Raw genomic sequence first — 17925 nt, forward strand, 5'->3', positions numbered from 1 at the left:
ACCATGGTCCCTCATGGGAAGCTCATTCAGAAAGTCAAGGTATGTAAGATCCAAGATGAATTGTCCTACCCATAGAAGTCTTACCCATAGAGGCCAGAGGGTAGTGGTCATCGGGACTTATTCTAGCTGCAGGTCTGTGACTTGTGTCGTTCCTCTGAGATCCATACTGGGAGTTCATCTGTTTGTGGCCTGGATGAAAACATAGATAGGAGGTTAGAGATAGTGAACTTGGTTTTCAGAAGGCCTTTGACAAGGTGCCACACATGAGGCTGCTTGACAAGCTGTGAGCCAATGGTATTACAAGAAAGATTATAACATGTTTAAAGCAGTGGCTTATTGGCAGAAGGCAAAGAGTAAGAATAAAGGGAGCCTTTTCTGACTGGCTGACGGTGACAACTGGTGTCCTACAGGGTTCTACGTTGAGACTGATTCATTTTACATTATATGTCAATGATTTGGATGATGGAATCGATGGCTTTGTTGCAAAATTTGAAGATGATATGAAGATAGGTGGAGGGTCAGATAGTTTTGAAGAAGTAGAGAGGCTACAGAAGGATTTAGACAGATTAGGAGAATGGCCAAAGAAATGGCAGATGGAATATAATGTCAGGAAGTGTATGGTCATTCACTTTGGTAGAAGAAATGAAAGGGTTAACTATTTTCTAAATGGAGAGGAAATTCAAAAAAACTGTGATGCAAAGGGACTTAGGAGTCCTTGTGCAGGATTCCCTAAAGGTTAATTTGCAGGTACAGTCTGTGGTTAGGAAGGCAAATGTGATATTAGCATTCATTTTAAGAGGACTGAAATATAAAAGCAAGGATATAATGTTGAAACTTTATAAAGCAATGGTGAGGCTTCACTTGGAGTATTGTGAGCAGATTTGGGCCCCCTGTCTTAGAAAGGATATGCCAAAACTGGAGAGGCTTCAAAGGATGTTCACAAAAATGATTCCATCAGTGAATAGTTTGTATTATTAAGAGCATCTGATAACTCTGGGCCTGTATTCACTAAAATTCAGAAGAATGAGGAGTGACCTCATTGAAACCTATTGAATGTTGAAAGGCCTTTTTAGAGTGAATGTGGAGAGGATATTTCCTATGGTGGGAGAGTTTAAGACCAGATGACATAGCCTCGGCATAGAAGGGCATCCCTTTAGAACACGATGAGGAGGAGTTTCTTTAGCCAGAGAGTGGTGAATCTGTGGAATTCTTTGCCAAAGGCAGCTGTGGAAACCAAATCTTTGTGTATATTTAAGGCAGAGATCAGTAGATTCTTGATTGGTCAGGGCATGAAGGGATACGGGGAGAAGGCAAGAGATTGGGGCTGAGAGGAATATTGGATCAGCCATGATGAAATGGTAGAGCAGACTCGATGGGCCAAAGGGCCTAATTCTGCTCCTATATCTTATGGTCTTACGGATAGTAAGTTTACCTTTGACATGAAGATCCTTTTTAGATTTGTTTTTGTTTAATGTCTTTTTCACAGTTAATAGATAAATATGATATATCTAATACACATTTTTTTCAGGTATTTACAGGTTAGGAATTTTTTACATGATTTTTTACTGAATTACCCCTTGGCCTGCTCTTCAAATTTGGCTTATGTTAGTTTTCAGTTTAAACCTTTTCAAAAACGATTAATAGCTATCATTTATAAACAGTTAATGAATGCTCGCATGTCGCCTAATGATAGGGTTCAACGTACCTGGGAAGTAGAACTTCAACATTCACTTTCAGATCATCAATGGAGTAAAATTTATTATTAATAATTCATCAATCTGCACACGCCATATCTTAATTCAGTTTAAGATAGTACACAGGGCCCATATGTCAAAAGATAAATTGGCGCATATTTTTCCTAATTATTGCCCTATTTGTGACAGATGTAATGCAGAAGTGGCTACTCTAACCCATATGTTTTGGTCATGTGTAAGTTTAAATAACTTTTAGAGAGATGTGTTTGGAAAATTATCTAAAGTTATAGATATGGATGTTCAACCTAATCCACTTACAGCAATTTTTAGGATTATTCCAGAGGAAGCAAGCAAAGTGTCTGCTTCCGCCCAACATATGACAGCTTTTTCAACTTTACTGCCTAGGACAGCTATTTTGCTCCACTGGAAAGAATCTAACTCGCCCACTGTTTTCTATTGGCTCTCCTCCATTATGTCATGTCTAAGCTTGGAGAAAATTAGAAGCCAGACATTTGATATATCCTTTAATTTTGAACAAGCCTGGCGACCCTTTATTCAATATTTTCACGATTTAATTTATTTTTATTTATTTATTTTTTCTTTATTCTCTTTGGGGAAAATCCTTATCCGTGAAGGTTCGGACACGACTGGAAGGATGTGTTTTTTTCTCGCTCTCTTTTTTTCTAATTTTATCCTCAATTGGACTGCCCAATCTTTCTTTTTCTTTCCTTTTTTTTTCTCTTTTTTTGTTTCAGTTTAGTTAGTGGGGTTTTTTTCCTTATCAATAAAGTTCCCAATTTTTTTTATGATTGTTATGAGGAGTTGTAGTTTTTTTACCATTGTATATATAACAGCATAATATTTTACTTATTTGATTTTGATATTATATACTTTTTGTTTTTACTATTGCTGTTTATATGTCTTTTATATTATCTACTTGTTAAACTCCTCTTCCGATTTGTATATTCTTTATTTGGAAATCAATAAAAAAGATTGAAAATGAAAAAATGATAAAAAAAAAACATGAAGAACCCTGGTGTTGAGGGTAGTGTAGAGGACTGCCAAGGCAAGCAACAGGATATAGCTCAGTTATAGATATGAGTGGAGAACTGGCAGATGGAGTTCAACCTTGCCAAATGTGAAGTGTTGAACTTAGCCAGATCAAATGTGGAGTCAGTACATTGTTAATAGCAAGTTCCTTAACAGTCTGGATATGCAGGTGGATCTTAGGGTCCATCTATAGCTCCCTGATAGGGTGGTAAACATGCTTGCCGTTAATAGCCAAGCAACTGAGTTCAAGAGTTAGGAAGTTACATTACAGCTTTATGAAACTCTTACTTAGGCTGTATGTGGAGAACTGCATTCAATTCTGGTTGCCCCATTATAAGTAGGGTGTTGGAACTTTGGACAGGGTGCAGGTTTACCAAGATGCTACCTAGATCAGAAAATATGTACTGTAAGGAGAGGTTAAACAAATTTGAATTGTTTTCTTTGGAGTGACAGAGGCTGAAGATAGATCAGATAGAGGTTTATAAGTTTATGCGAAGCGTGGATAGACTGGCTGTTATTAACTTTATCCCCAGGGTTGAAATGTCCAATACCAGAAGGTATGGACATACCTTCATTTAAATTGAAATTGAGTGAAGCAGGGTTTTTTTTTACAAAGAGAGTGGCTGGTCCCTGGAATGTGCTGACTGGAGGTTGATGGAGACAAACTTGATGAAGGTATGCATGACGTTCATAGACAGGCACAGGTGCAGAAAGAGGAAAATATGGGCGTTTTGGAGGCAGAAGGGATTAGTTTAGTTGGACATTTGATAAGTAATTTAATTAATTCGGCACAATATCATGGACTGAAGGACTTGTCCCTGTGTTGTACTGTTCTCCTATTCTTCAAATAATTCCATTTTCCACTGGTATTTTTACAACTTTTAGTTATACAGTTTAGTGACTAAACTCATTACTAGTTGTCAATTTCTGTTACACTGTTTCATGGGAATATAATTTCGATCAAATGCTCTTGTGAGAGAGAGAAATAAAAGCTGCAGTCAATTGCTACCAGGCTTTCTGTGATATCACATGGATATTTCTTTCTGCCCCTATTTTTTTTAAACTGTCTGAATTTAGGTTGCTGCTGTTGGTAGTTTTTATTAATTCAACTCCGATTTTTCATTAAAATGAAAATGCAGCACCTTCTTTTTTCATCATCACAAAAATCCCAAATTTTGTAATCTGTAAAAGAAATCATCTGTGGATTTGTATTCCTGGTATTAGCATAAGCTTCCTATATTTATACTCAGCAAAAATTACAAAGACCTGATTTAGTTCCTGCTGCCAATAATAATCAGATAGCCAATTCTGCCAAGCTACTTAAACTGTGTAATTGACACCAAAATGCAGTTTGTTTACCATTCACTAACACTGAAAAAAGCTATAGATTAACTTTAAATTAAGTACTAAATTTGAAATATAACTAAATCTTAATAGGATTTAAACTTACAAAACCCATTGTATTCCCCACTCAGCAAAATGCAAAATTTCCCATTCTATAATAATTGTATGTGTGGAAGTGAACTTGGTACTACTTACTTGCATGAGTAATTTATTCTTTTAAAATGATTTTCTTTGGCATGGTAAAAATGTTTTGGCTTTTCTTTATGGCCATGGCTCCTCCTTGGAATAGGAGCTTGGTGTTGCTCCCATTGACAAGGCACCATAACCTCGAGATGTTAACACTATCCGAGAGTGGACAATTTATCATATGGATGCTCCTGTTTCTGCTTTAGGTAGATAAGCTAAGTTTCCTCTTGCAATTGTAATACAAAACAGATTTTCAACATCAGTGTTAAAATTCAGAGATTTTCATGCAGGGTTTTTCTGCCTATTCTGTAAAGTACCAAAGTACATTAATTTTAAAGACCAGAAAACAATTTTTTCCATTTTTAAAAATGATAAAAAAATTTAAAATCTTGACTTCCTTCGTTTTGTCTGAGATGCTTCTATTAAGCACCAACAATGCTTTTTATGTTAAAGATGCTGTATAAGTTAAAGTCACCATTGTTTGTCCAGCAAATATTGTTCAAAATTTGCTTATATGCCACAAAGCATTTTATCTTAAAGACTGCTCAAATCAAGTCACTGTTATAAGGCAGCATAGATCAGCCATCACCATATTGAAAGGTGGATAATATATGAGGGATCTGACAGTCAGCTCTTGTTTCTAGTTTCTTTGGTGTTTTTGTTGGCATACTGGGAGAACTGAATTGTCTTTGGGGTAACATTGTTCTTTTGTGGTAAACTGTACCTAACATTTTATGGACACCAACATTGTCTCAGATTATATAAGACTGTTTACAATTTTGTTCAGAGCTATTAGCTTCATCAAAGATATTTTCAAGTTCTCTGCCTGCCATTATTGTTACCTCATCCATCCTGTTGGGAAAGACCCCATTTGATGTTGGTTTTGCATTTTCAGTTATTTGCAACCACCAGCCCACTGAATTGCAAGTTCACACCAAGTCCACCTTGTCCATCACCACTATTGTGTGGAATTACTTTGGCTTCTGATCCCAAATCCCAAAAATCCACAATAATGATCTTCACATGTAAGTTCTGTGGTGACCTTCTCACTCCCTGTCTTCTTGGTTTCCTGGAGGCTTGCAGTTAAGGTCATCAAATTCTTGTGTTTTGTTGCACATCCACCATGTTCTGGAATTTCCACTTAAACTACAGTTGGCCCTCCCTATCCACAGGGGGTTGGTTCCGGGACCCCCCGCGTATGCAGATGCTCAAGTCCCTTATGTAAAATGTCATAGAATTTGCATATCACCTGTGCACATCCTTCTGTATACTTTAAATCATCTCTAGATTACTTATAATACCTAATACAATGTAAACACTATGTAAATAGTTGTTATACTGTATTGTTTATGGAATAACGACAAGAAAAAAAAGCCTGAACATGTTCAATACAGCCGCAACCATCTGGGACTCTTCTGGGAACACTGGTGTTGCCTCAGCATCAGCTGATCCAATTCTCCTGTGATCTTTAAGCTCTTGAGGCTGTAGCGCTTTACATAGCTAGCCAGTCATCCCTTACTAGCCTTAACCTCCTTCCTTTTGCTCACAACACACTTAGTGGATGAACGAGATGCGAGGCAAACAATGCTCAAACAACGAGTGCTGCAGAGAGAACTTCTGGGTTTTCCCAATCAGCGGTTGGTTGAATCCACGCATGTGGAACCCGCAGATAAGGAGGGCCAACTGTACTTGGTTAAGTTACCTTCCTTTTCTTTCTTAATACCCTTGTTTCTAAACCTATTTCATCATTCCCAGTATCTGCTTTCTTCTCTTGATAACAAACAATCTGCATTCCTGGTGTGATGCAGGGGTTTGACCAAAACTTTGACAATTCCTCCCTCCCCTACACCCCTCAAGTACTAATTAATACAAAGAGTCCCTCCAACAGGTGGCTTGTTGCTTTGGGTTTCAACATCAGAATCAGGTTTATTAACACCAGCATGTGTTGTGAAAGTTGTTAACTTAGCAGCAGCAGTTCAATGCAATACATAATCTAGAAGAATAAACAAATAAATAAATTACAGAATATGTATATTGGAGATCAAAAATCATGCAAAAACAGAAATAATATATATTGAAAATGTGAAGTAGTGTTCACGGGTTCAATGTCCATTTAGGAGTTGGATGGCAGAGGGGAAGAAGCTGTTCCTGAATCACTGAGTGTGTGCCTTCAAGCTTCTGTACCTCCTACCTGATGATAACAATAAGAAAAGGGCATGCTCTGGGTGCTGGGGTTCCTTAATAATGGATGCTGCCTTTCTGAGACACCGCTCCTTGAAGATGTTCTGGGTACTTTGTAGGCTGGTACTCAAGATGGAGTTGAATAGATTTATGACCGTCTGCAGCTTCTTTCGGTCCTATGCAGTAGCACCTTCCCCCCACCAAAACCAGACAGTAAAGTTTTTGAGTGTGTTTGTTGACATACTGAATCCCTTCAAACTCTGAATGAAGTATAGCTGCTGCCTTGCCTTCTTTATGACTACATTGATATGTTGAAACTAGGTTAGATCCTCAGAGATCTTGACACCCAAGAACTTGAAACTGCTCATCTTCTCCACTTCTGAACATTCTATGAGGATTGGTATGTGTTCCTTCATTGTACCGTTCCTGAAGTCCACAATCAGCTCTTTCATCTTACTAACGTTGAGTGCTAGGTTGTTGCTGCCGCACCATTCCACTAGTTGGCATATCTCACTCCTGTACGCCCTCTTGTCACCACCTGCGATTCTACCAACAATGGCTGTATTGTTTGCAAATTTATAGATGGTATTTGAGCTATGTCCAGCCTCACAGTCATGGACATAGATAGAGTAGAGCAGTGGGCTAAGCACATACCCCTGAGGTTCACCTCATTAACGAAGAGGAGATACTATCACCAATCCGCACAGACTGTGGTCTTCCAGTTGGGAAGTCAAGGATCCAATTACAGAGGGAGGTACAGAAGCCCAGGTTCTGTAACTTATCAATCAGGATTGTGGGAATGATGGTGTTAAATGAACTATAATTAATGAACAGCATCCTGACATAGGTGTTTGCATTGTCCAGATGATCTAAGGCCATGTGAAGAGCTATTGACAGTGCATCTGCTGTTGACCTATTCTGGTGATAGGCAAATTGCAATGGGTCCAGATCCTTGCCGAGGCAGGAGTTCAGTCTAGTCATGACCAAACTCTCAAAGCATTTCATCACAGTAGATGTGAGTATTACAAGGTGTAGTCTTTAAGGCAGCTCACATTATTCTTCTTAGGCACTGGTATAACTGTTGCCTTTTTGAACTAAGTGGGACCTACCACCCATAGCAGTGAGAAGTTGAAAATGGCCTTGAATACTCCCATCAGTTGGTTGGCACAAACTTTCAGATCCTTACCAGGTACTACATTGGGGCCTGCCATCTTGCGAGGGTTCATTCTCTTTAAAGACGACCTAACATCGGCCTCTGAGACAGAGATCACAGGGTCACCGGGTGCAGCAGTGATCTTCACAGCTGTAGTTGTGTTCTCCCTTTCAAAGTGGGCATAGAAGGCGTTGAGTTCATCTGGTAGTGAAGCATCGCTGCCATTCATGCTATTGGGTTTTGCTTTGTAGGAAGTAATGTCCTGCAAACCCTGCCAGAGTTGTCATACATTCGATGTCACCTCCAACCTCATTCAAAATTGTCTCTTCACCCTTGAAATTGCACTCCACAAGTCATACCTAGTTTTCTGGTACAGGCCTGGGTCGCCAGACTGGAATGCCACAGATCTAGCCTTCAGCAGATGACATACCTCCTCGTTCATCCAAGGCTTTTGGATTGGGAATGTACAGCAAGTCTTTCTGGGCACACACTCATCCACACAGGTTTTAATGAAGTCGGTAGCAACTACAGCATACTCATCCAGATTTAAAGATGAATCCCTGAATACAGTCCAGATTACCGGTTCAAAACAGTCCTGTAGGCGCTCCTGTGCTTCCCTTGTCCAGACCTTCCTGGTCACGACTGGTGCTGCAGTCTTCAGTGTCTGCCTACACTCAGGAAGCAGAAGTACAGCCAGGTGATCAGACTTCCCGAAGTGAGGGCATGGAATAGCACAGTAGGTATTCTTGATGGTGGTGTAACAATGGCCCAATTTGTTGTTTCCTCTGGTATTACATTGATTACATTATTATTGATGGTAATTGTTCAGTAATTTTTTTCAGTCTGCGGTCTCTTGTGTCTCCTTGTCTTGGCATTTACTTGCCTGATTTACTAAGAAGGATCAGAATACTTTTCTACATTAAACAACTTTTTTGATGTGTTGCTTTAGATCTGTCATTAATTCAAACATTAATAACACTAAGTAACTGACCCAAATTTTACCCATTAACTATTGATGGTTAAAACAATACAAATTGCTTTACAAACAAGAGAATATCTGCAGATGCTGAAAATCCAAGCAACATACACAAAATGCTGGTGGAACTCAGCAGGCTAGGCAGCTTCTATAGAAAAAAGTAAACAGTCGATGTTTCAGGCCGAGATCCTTCATCAGGAATTGCTTTCCCTAAGCGTGATAAATAATTTCTGTTCAGTCTTTTCTAAACAGCTAACTAAATAAAAGATGAACATGGCTTCACTTTTATCAAGAAACAGCATCACATGCAATACCTTCCTGTAAACCATTTAACTGTAGAATAAATTGAGCGTGATATTCTTGAATATATCCAGTAAAATTTATAATGTAAATTGTAATGCTGTGGTGTCTATCCTGAAGCGAAGTATTTATTAGGCCCTAATGTCACAAGTACATAAATGTCTCAGTGAGCTTAAATATTCTTGATGTCAGGATAAAGAAAGTAAGTTTAGTAGATGTGCAGAAAGTAATCGTCAGTGATTGACCTCTGAAATATGTTAGTACTTTTCAAACCTACTTGATTGTGATGAAAGGGTCAGTTTGTTAAATCCTTAAATCAAGGTTGGCTTGATTTTTCTGCTTCTCAGATATAAGTTAGAGTTATGAAAAACCGTTTTAGATTTCAAGCAGCACGATAACAGCTTTGAAACAAAAGAACTTTAAACAAGCCGAACTGTAACCCTGGACTGTTTAATTGTAGAGAACAGTTTCCTTGTAGAAGAAAATTTTGTAGCACCTATCAGAGAATGCATGGATCCCAATAGGATTTCAGAACTGGGTCATCAGTTTTTCATAAACACACAATTTTCTGTGTGGAATAGTCCTGCTCCTACACAGCAAACACAACATTTGTTTCCAGTTAGAACACTTATGCCTGCATACTATCAACCACAAACATAGGATTACCTTCCAGACACAGAACGTCTTGCCTTTTAGCCATTATTTTGTGGTTGTTTTGTATTTTATTTAAGTATAACAAAAGTCAAGTCCTGTTTCACAAGGTCAATGGTGAGAAACAGGTTATTCCTGAAAAATGCATTTTAAGCTGAGAGATCTTACTATATAAATTCAGTTGCAATATTACTTAAACAAATCTGGGGCTTTCACTTTTACTACTCACCTCGGTGAGCTATGCTACACTTAGATTAATTTTGTAACAAAACAAGTTTCCTAGAAAAAGCCCTGAAATTTGTTTTGCTGCTTCAAACCCACATTACCTTTAAAAAAAAATCAATTCAGTTTTAACTGACATTCCATTATTCTTTAGAGCTTACTTCAATAAATCAGCAGCCTAGTGGTTAGCATGACGCTGTTCCTGAGTTCAGAGTTCAATTCCAGTGCCATCTGTAAGGAGTTTGGATGTTCTCCCCATGAACCACATGGGTTTCCTTCAGGTGTTCTGGTTTCCTCCCACAGCCCAAAAACGTGCTAGTTAATAGGTTAATTGATCATTGTAAATTGTTCTGTGGTTAGGCGAGGGTTAAATAGACTGATTGCTGAGTGGTGTGGCTGGTTGGGTTAGAACGGCCAATCCACGCTGTATCTCTAAATAAAAGTATAAATAACATTAAGGAGTAATTCTGTCTTTGTTGCATGAGTTGCAGTGAAGCAGTCAAAATTTCACACTTTGATTATCTCCCTATAATTATCACTACATCAAAGCCATAGGGAGAAAAATGTGCTAAGTTCTTTAAAAGTCGGGGAACCTTTCCACCAGATTGGCACCCAGTAGTCACAAGCATTGGCTTTTGTGTTTAGTTGCTTTCTGATTTTTTTTTAAAGAAAGCAAGAAATGAGTGCTATAAAAATCATTTTATTACATTTGTAGGATTGAAGTGGAAGTTAAACTCATTTTTTATTATATTAGAAATGATGGAGACAGAAGACAGCTTAGTAATTATGCAAGGCAAACAGGAGCTATGTGTAGTACCATTTAAAAAAAGTACACTGACAAAATTCAGCTTAAAAAGTGAACTGGTATAGAATCTAGAAAATGAGAAATTTCAAAAGTGGTTCACAGAGACACTCAGAATCTAGTTTATGCAATTATAGTGATTCTTTTGTCAAGGGCTGTCACATTAATGGGAAAATCCCATTAAAGCTGAAGTTAGCTACCACCAGATGTAATATTGTTGTGTAGACAATTGACATTGAATTCTCCATGAATGATTTTGACAGGTGACAGTAGTTGATAGATGCAGAAGCGTCATGGTGACAGGTAGGCAGTGTATGGTTGGAAGTCACATAGTCATGATGGCAAAGAATGTGCCCCTGTGACTTGCTGAGTCCACACCAGCTGTGTATAGAGCAAATAAATTTCTTAATTTATCCTACTTTATTCCTATAGCCTTGTAAATTTATTTCTAATTTCCTTTTGAAATCATCGATGTATTTGCTTTTCCTGTACTCTTGGCAGAGTGTTTCAGGTCATTATCACTAGCTGCCTAATCCTTAAATCCATATCTCCCAATCCTTGTGCTAACAACTCCAAAGAACAGCTTTTCTTTGTGACCTTCTCTGAACCTGTCAAAACCTTGAAAACCTTTTGAGAAGGTGACATCCATTCTAGGTATAGCCATCCTTTCCCATGCATCCTGCCTATTTTCAGCCTTCTGTTACCTCTTCTATTCCGCTTTATTTAGGGTATGGTTTGAATCTATTAACTCAGCAAACACTGACAAAAGTACTCATTAAATATCCCAGCCTACCCTGTGAGCACGATTCCTTAATTATCATGGGTGTCAACACATTTCTTACTTCTTGCTGCTAAATTATTTCTGGGTCATTTTATGTTGACTAGTATTCTAAAATCATTTTCTTATTTTCCTTCTCAATTTATGATACATTACCTCATTCTTTCTTGTAAAATCATCTGACAAACATTGTGATCCTTGTGGAACCTTTTTTCATATTCTCTGTCTACCTTGACTTTTATGGAACTCTGGCTTTATATAATCCGAGAAGAAAATAAATTTCCGTTGATTTGTTCTTTATCAAATCTACTAGTTACTTGTTCAAAATGTATTTTACAAGCTCAGTTTCCATTTAATAAAACCATATTGACTCTGTAAAATCATACTTTTTTTCTTCCTGTCCTGAATGCTTAGCAATGAATTCTAGCCTTTTCCCTATTACTTACTGATAGTCTGTGCATTTCATGCTCTGTTTTTTCACTCCCATTTTAAAATTCGAGTATTTAGGATTTTCTGGTGAATCCACCATTACTGCAGCTTTTTTTAGTAATTAGATGTACGAGATCAGCTTTGATGGATATGAATGATTTATCAGATACTTTATTGTTACTGGTATTGATCTCAAAGTTCAAATTAGTTATTAGTACATAGATTATCAAAGGATGTACAACATATACTATATACATCCTTGAGATTTGACTCCTTATAGGCAGCCACAAAACAAAGAAACCCAAAAGAACACATTAAAGACGACTGTCAAACACCCAAGGTCCAGGGGAAAAAATTGTTCAAACAATAAAATTAAGCAAATAACATTCTGAACTGAAGTTCACGTAAATGAGTCCTCAGCCATTACTGCAGCCGATTTAGGAGCTGCAGGCCACAGCCTCAGTTCAGCACAGCGATGAGTAGACCTTACAGAGCAGTGAACTGAACACCATCCCATCCCTCACCTCCAGCCCCAAAATCCTGACCTTTTCATTCTGGCCTGGCACTTAAATTGGCCAAAGCTCAGGTTGTTTCCTTGCTCTTGGACTCGGGCCCTGCTGCCTCGACTCTGACTCGCCTCGGATCTGCGCTTCGAGTTGGCTCCAAGGCTGCTCTATTGGCTCATTTCCCACTCTCAGGCTTGGGCCCCACTGCCTGAGTCAGAGGTCATAATTATCTTCTGTATTTAAAATAAAGATTTCCTTTCCATCTACTGTGTATGTTTTGCTTAAAACTTCAAATTCACCTTTTTATTTGAGCTTCTTTTCCAGTCCTGATGAAGGGTCTTGGTCCGAAATGTTGGCTGTTTATTCCCCTCCATAGATACCGCCTGGCTTGCTGCATTTCTCCAGTATTTTGTGTGTACTGCTCTGAATTTCCAGCATCTGCAGAATCTCTTGTGTTCACGAGTTTAGCGAACCACAGTCTCAACGTATCTCATAGTTTTCAAAGACAGATGTAGCAATGCAGCAGGTCCCACTGTCCCTCTCTTTCTTTACACCCTTTAGAAGTATGCCAGTATATCTATCGTAGAATCTGTGGAAAAGGAGGCAGCATTAATGGTTCAGATCAAAGACATTTCATCAAAACCAAGTGTCTTTGACTTTAAATATTAACTGAATTGACCTTTTCACTGATGCTGCTCAATTTGCTAAGTGTTACCAGCTTGTTCCATTATTTTAGTTAATCAGTGTTGACTCTTCGAGGTCTCTCTGCCAAAATATAGCAACTAATGCCTCTGAGCACTGGAATTAAGCTGTCTTTTACTGAAAAGGTGTGGGAGTTTGTGATTGGTTGATATTTCCAGTGCTTGTGTGGCAAGACCAAAAAGAGAAAAACTGGGAGATGGAAAGTCAGCTGAGGAATGTAAAGGGAAGTGTTCACAAAATTAGGCGAGGAAAAAGAGGTTTCTAAGTAGTAGTTACATAAGAACTTAGAAAAATTGTGAAGAGTAGAAAAAAAAAGAGATCGCCGGGTTTGGAAATTATATAAAAAAGTATGAGTTTCATGTACAATGGAGTTGAATGGTGAAGGATGTGGTGAAAGTGAAGCATTACTAGGAATGGTAGGGAGGACAAGTTGAGAGTAGTGTCGAGAAGTGGGGAGGTGAAAATATCCTCTCAGTCTTAAAGCCGGATTCTACGATGTCTCTAGTAGCCCTTCCCCCACATACTTTATTTCGTTCCCTGGATTACCATTGGAACATGTCAATGCTCATAACATTAACTCTTTGAAAATTGTCTATTCTTCTGCTCAAGCAATCAATCATCCACAGTGTATTTTTCTTCTAAAGGGTACATAAGGTAGAATCAAACAGCAAGGAAATAGGCCCATTGGTCCACTTACAAAGAAGAGAAAATCTACAGATGCTGGAAATCCAAGCGACACACACAAAATGTGTGTGTTGTTCCATTGGCCACTTACTCCATGCTGAGCCTTACTATCCATTTTCAGTGATCTTACTTCACTCTCCCACATTTCCATCAACTAACCCCAGATTGGACCACTCATCTACACACTGGGCCAATTGACCTACCAATCTGCACGTCTTTGGGATGTGAGATGAAACAGGAGCAGCAGAGGAAACCCATGCAACAGAGCGGGAGCATGCAAATCCCACACTGATAGCAATGGCGGTCAGGATCAAGGCCATGTTACCAGAACTGTGAGGCAGCAGCTGGGCTAGTTGGACCATTGTGCACACGTTGTTAACAAACTTTTTATATTCCAGAGGTAAAGCATTGTTGAAATTTGATTTGTTTTTAAAAAAATAATAATTTTCCTTTCTTCTGTATCCACAGAATGTAGGGTTGTTAAATCTACATCATACACTAAAGTCCCTGGTGCCACTGGCCGAAATACCACTACGAAGAGTCCTGGGCCCTCAAGGCGTAGCAAGTCTCCAGCTTCTACTGGCTCAGGTAGTCAAGAAACATTGTCATCTACATTCTGTACTCGTGCATGAAAAGTTAGTACTTCCTGTAATAAAATCAACACTTAAAAAATAGAACTAACCATTATTACAATGCAATTCTTAGTGATTATGAAACAGTAGGAACATGAAAACTGTTTGTGTTATTTCATTGAAGATAAACTGTGACAGCTGAATTCATCTGCATATTTATTAAATTAATGTTGCAAAAAGATCTTGGGAGTTAAATTGTTTTCTTGCTATTAGATTTGTACCACAGAAACAGACCTTTGGTCCACCACATCTCTGCTGATTTATTATTTTGCCTATCTATGCTAATCCCACTTGACTGTATTTGCTCCACATCCTTCCAAACCTTATCCATTCAAGTGTCTATCAAGATGTCTCTTAAATGCACAGTTGCATCTGATTCTGTCTCTTTTCCTGAGAGCTCATTCAAGACATCAAACAATCCCTTTGTTAGAAAAGTATAACTTTCCCCGCACTCCCTTTAAAGTTACTGTCTCTCACCTTAAATCTTTTCCCCCATGTCCTTAAGAAGGGTGGCAAAAGATTCTTACTATCTCTTCTTTCAGTTAGTCCTGACGAAGGGTCTCGGCCCGAAAAGTTGACAGCGCTTCTTCCTATAGATGCTGCCTAGCCTGCTGCGTTCCACCAGCATTTTGTGTGTGTTGCAAAGATTCTGACTGTCTATTTTCCCTATATCTCCTTTACATCTCTATCATGTCACCCTTCAGCCTTAACTTTTACGGAAAAAATCAAGTCCAGTCTAAAGACCCCTCTCCAAATCAGATAACATTCTGGTGAATCTCCTCTGCAGTGTCTCAAGACAACCATGTCTTTGCTTTTAATATTGCACACAATACTTCGCGAGGTCTAACCACGCCTTGCAAAGTTTTAATATGTTATCTCCACCTATTATGCTCTGTGCCCCAAGCTATAAAGCCAAGCAAGCCAAATGCTTTCTTCACCATGTATCTGTTGTGGCAATTTACACGATTCAAGGATCACGATTGTGTATTGTCGTTTTTCAGTACAGGAGTCCAAAGGACAACAGAATGATTGTTAACTCTGGAACCAATGTAGCAGAAAAATTCACAACAAGCATAAAGAACACAATAAATATAAATATAAAAGCAATCCTGTAAAACACAATGTACTGTTATATACATTGACTGTATGTGTTTAAAGTGATGCTAGGTGATGTGTATGTAGTGGTGGTAGGTGGAAGGAGTTGATCAGCCTGAGTCATTCTTGAGTCTAATGGTCCTGGCATGGAAACTGTGTAGCCTCTTCCCTGATGGGAGTGAGACAAGCAGTCCATAAGCAGGGTAGGTGGGATCCTTTATAATAGTGCTGGCCTTTCCCAGCACCTTTCTATATATATATCCTTGATGGCAGGTAGGCTGGAACTGGTGATGCGTTGGACAGTTTTAACCATCCATTGCGGTTTCTAAACCATACTGTGATGCAGCATGCTAGGATGCTCTCCACTGTCCATCTGTAGGATGTCATGATTGTGGTCTTGAAATCCGAAGTCCCTCTATTCATCAGAAATATATTTATATTTACCTTCCATGCTGTTACCTAGATAAAAACATTTATTTATGCCATCCCTGACTCAGCAAGTTATCTTTTCCATTACATAAATCTCTCTCTTCTGTCTGTCTTCCACGAATCCCTGACACAGTTCTGCCTTTTTTTTTGGTATAATTGCCTCAATGCAAATGTTGGCATGTAGTCCATACGTACGCTAAATGCTGGTGTTTTGCATATTGGAGCATTTAGGTCTCAGGTATCCAGGAGCAGCGATCACTGGTATAATGCTGCCTTTGGAGAAGGAAGATAGTGAAATTCCTTGACATGTACAGCTTCATAAAGCTTTTCTACTCATTCCACAATGAATAGCATCAAAGTGCTGGTTTGTAAGGCTACTATGGGTAACTCTCACATCTTGCTTTTTTTGGAAGGAGGCTTGTCCTCTTAAAAAACATTTTAAAATTCATTTGTGGTTTGTGGACATCACTGTCCTTTACTGTTCATTGTTAATTTCCCTTAAGTGTATCACAGTTTTAGTTTGCCACTCATGCCTGAATGTTATCCAGATCATGTTGCATGTGCTTTTTGGTGGCTTCATTTTCTGAGGTTTTATGAATGAATCTGACTTTTGTCCAAATACTGGCTTGATAGTCTCTTCATGATAGAGCAAAGGCTGCTACGGATGATTGGGTTTAAGACATACCCCTAATGAATTTCTGTTGCTGCCTTTTGTAAAGCCCTGAAATTCTGACTTTAAGATTACAATTCAAAAATAGAAGATTTCTGAAGCAACCTATATGAGAAACTCAGCATATCACTAGACCAAAAGATACAGGAGCAGAATTAGGCCATTCGGCCTGATGAGTCTGCTCTGCATTTGATCATAGCTGCTCCATTTTTCCTCTCAGCCCCAGGCTCCTGCCCCCCCCCCCCACCCCATATCCCTTCATAAGCTGACCAATCAAGAATCTATCAAACTCTGCCTTAAATAATATACATAAAACCTTGGCATCAACAGCCACCTGTGGCAAAGACACCACTCTGTGGCTAAAGAAATTCCTCCTCGTGTCCGTTCTAAAAGAACGCCCCTCTATTCTGAGGCTCTTCGTATGACAAACCATTCAACAGTAGAATCATTTTGTGAACCTCCTTTGAACCCTCTCCTGTTTCAGCAAATCCTTTCTAAGATAAAGGGCCCAACCTGCTTCAGTACTCTGTGAGGCCTCACCGGTGCTTTATAAAGTTTCAACATTACATCCTTGCTTTATGTATTCTAGTTCTCCTGAAATGAATGCTAACATCACATTTGCCTTCCTCACCACAGACTCAACCTGCAATTAATATTTAGGGAATCCTGCACAAGGATTCCTAAATCCCTTTGCGCTTCATATTTTTATATTTTCTCTTCACTTAGAAAATAGTCAACCCTCTACATTTGTTCTACCAAAGTGCATGACTGTACACTTCCTGACATTGTATTCCATCTGCCACTTCTTTGCCCATTCACCTAATCAGTCTAGGTCTTTCTGTAGCTTCTCCACTTCATCAAAACTACCTGCCCCACCAATTATTTTTGTATTGTTTGCAAGCTTTCCAACAAAGCCATCAATTCCATCATGCAAATCATTGACATATAACGTAAAAGGAATCGGTCCCAACACTGACCCCTGTGGCAGACCACTAGTCACCGGAAGCCAACCAAGAAAAAGCTCCCTTCATTCCTCCTCTTTGTCTCCTGCCAATCAGCCACTGCTTTATCCATGCTGGAACCTTTCCTGTAATACCATGGGCTCGTAGCTTGTTAAGCAGCCTCATGTGTGGCACCTTGTCAAAGGCCTTCTGAAATCCAAGTGCATAACATCAATAGATTCTCCTTTGTCTATTCAGCTTGTTATTTCTTCTAAGATTTCCAACCAGTTTGACTGGCAAGATTTTCCCTTGAGGATACCATGCTGACTACAGACTCCAAGTACCCTGAAACCACATCCTTACCAATTGACTCCAACATTTTCCCAGCCACCGAGGTCAGACTAACTGGCCTATAATTTCCTTCTGCATCTCTCCCTTCTTGAAGAGTGGAGTGATATTTGCAATTTTCCAGTCACCTGTAACCATTCCAGAAACAAGTG

General features: G+C 38.9%; 1 protein-coding gene across 1 annotated transcript in view; it reads left to right on the forward strand.

The window, feature by feature from the left end:
• Positions 1-17925, forward strand: part of dclk1a (doublecortin-like kinase 1a) — a 278189-nt gene that overhangs the window by 148408 nt on the left and 111856 nt on the right. Inside the window, exon 4 of the mRNA XM_059963285.1 lies at positions 14127-14246. Within this exon, the coding sequence (XP_059819268.1) occupies positions 14127-14246 (120 nt within the window). The remainder of the gene's footprint in view (positions 1-14126; positions 14247-17925) is intronic.

This window comes from Hypanus sabinus, chromosome 3 (assembly GCF_030144855.1).
Source record: "Hypanus sabinus isolate sHypSab1 chromosome 3, sHypSab1.hap1, whole genome shotgun sequence".
NCBI lineage: Eukaryota > Metazoa > Chordata > Chondrichthyes > Myliobatiformes > Dasyatidae > Hypanus > Hypanus sabinus.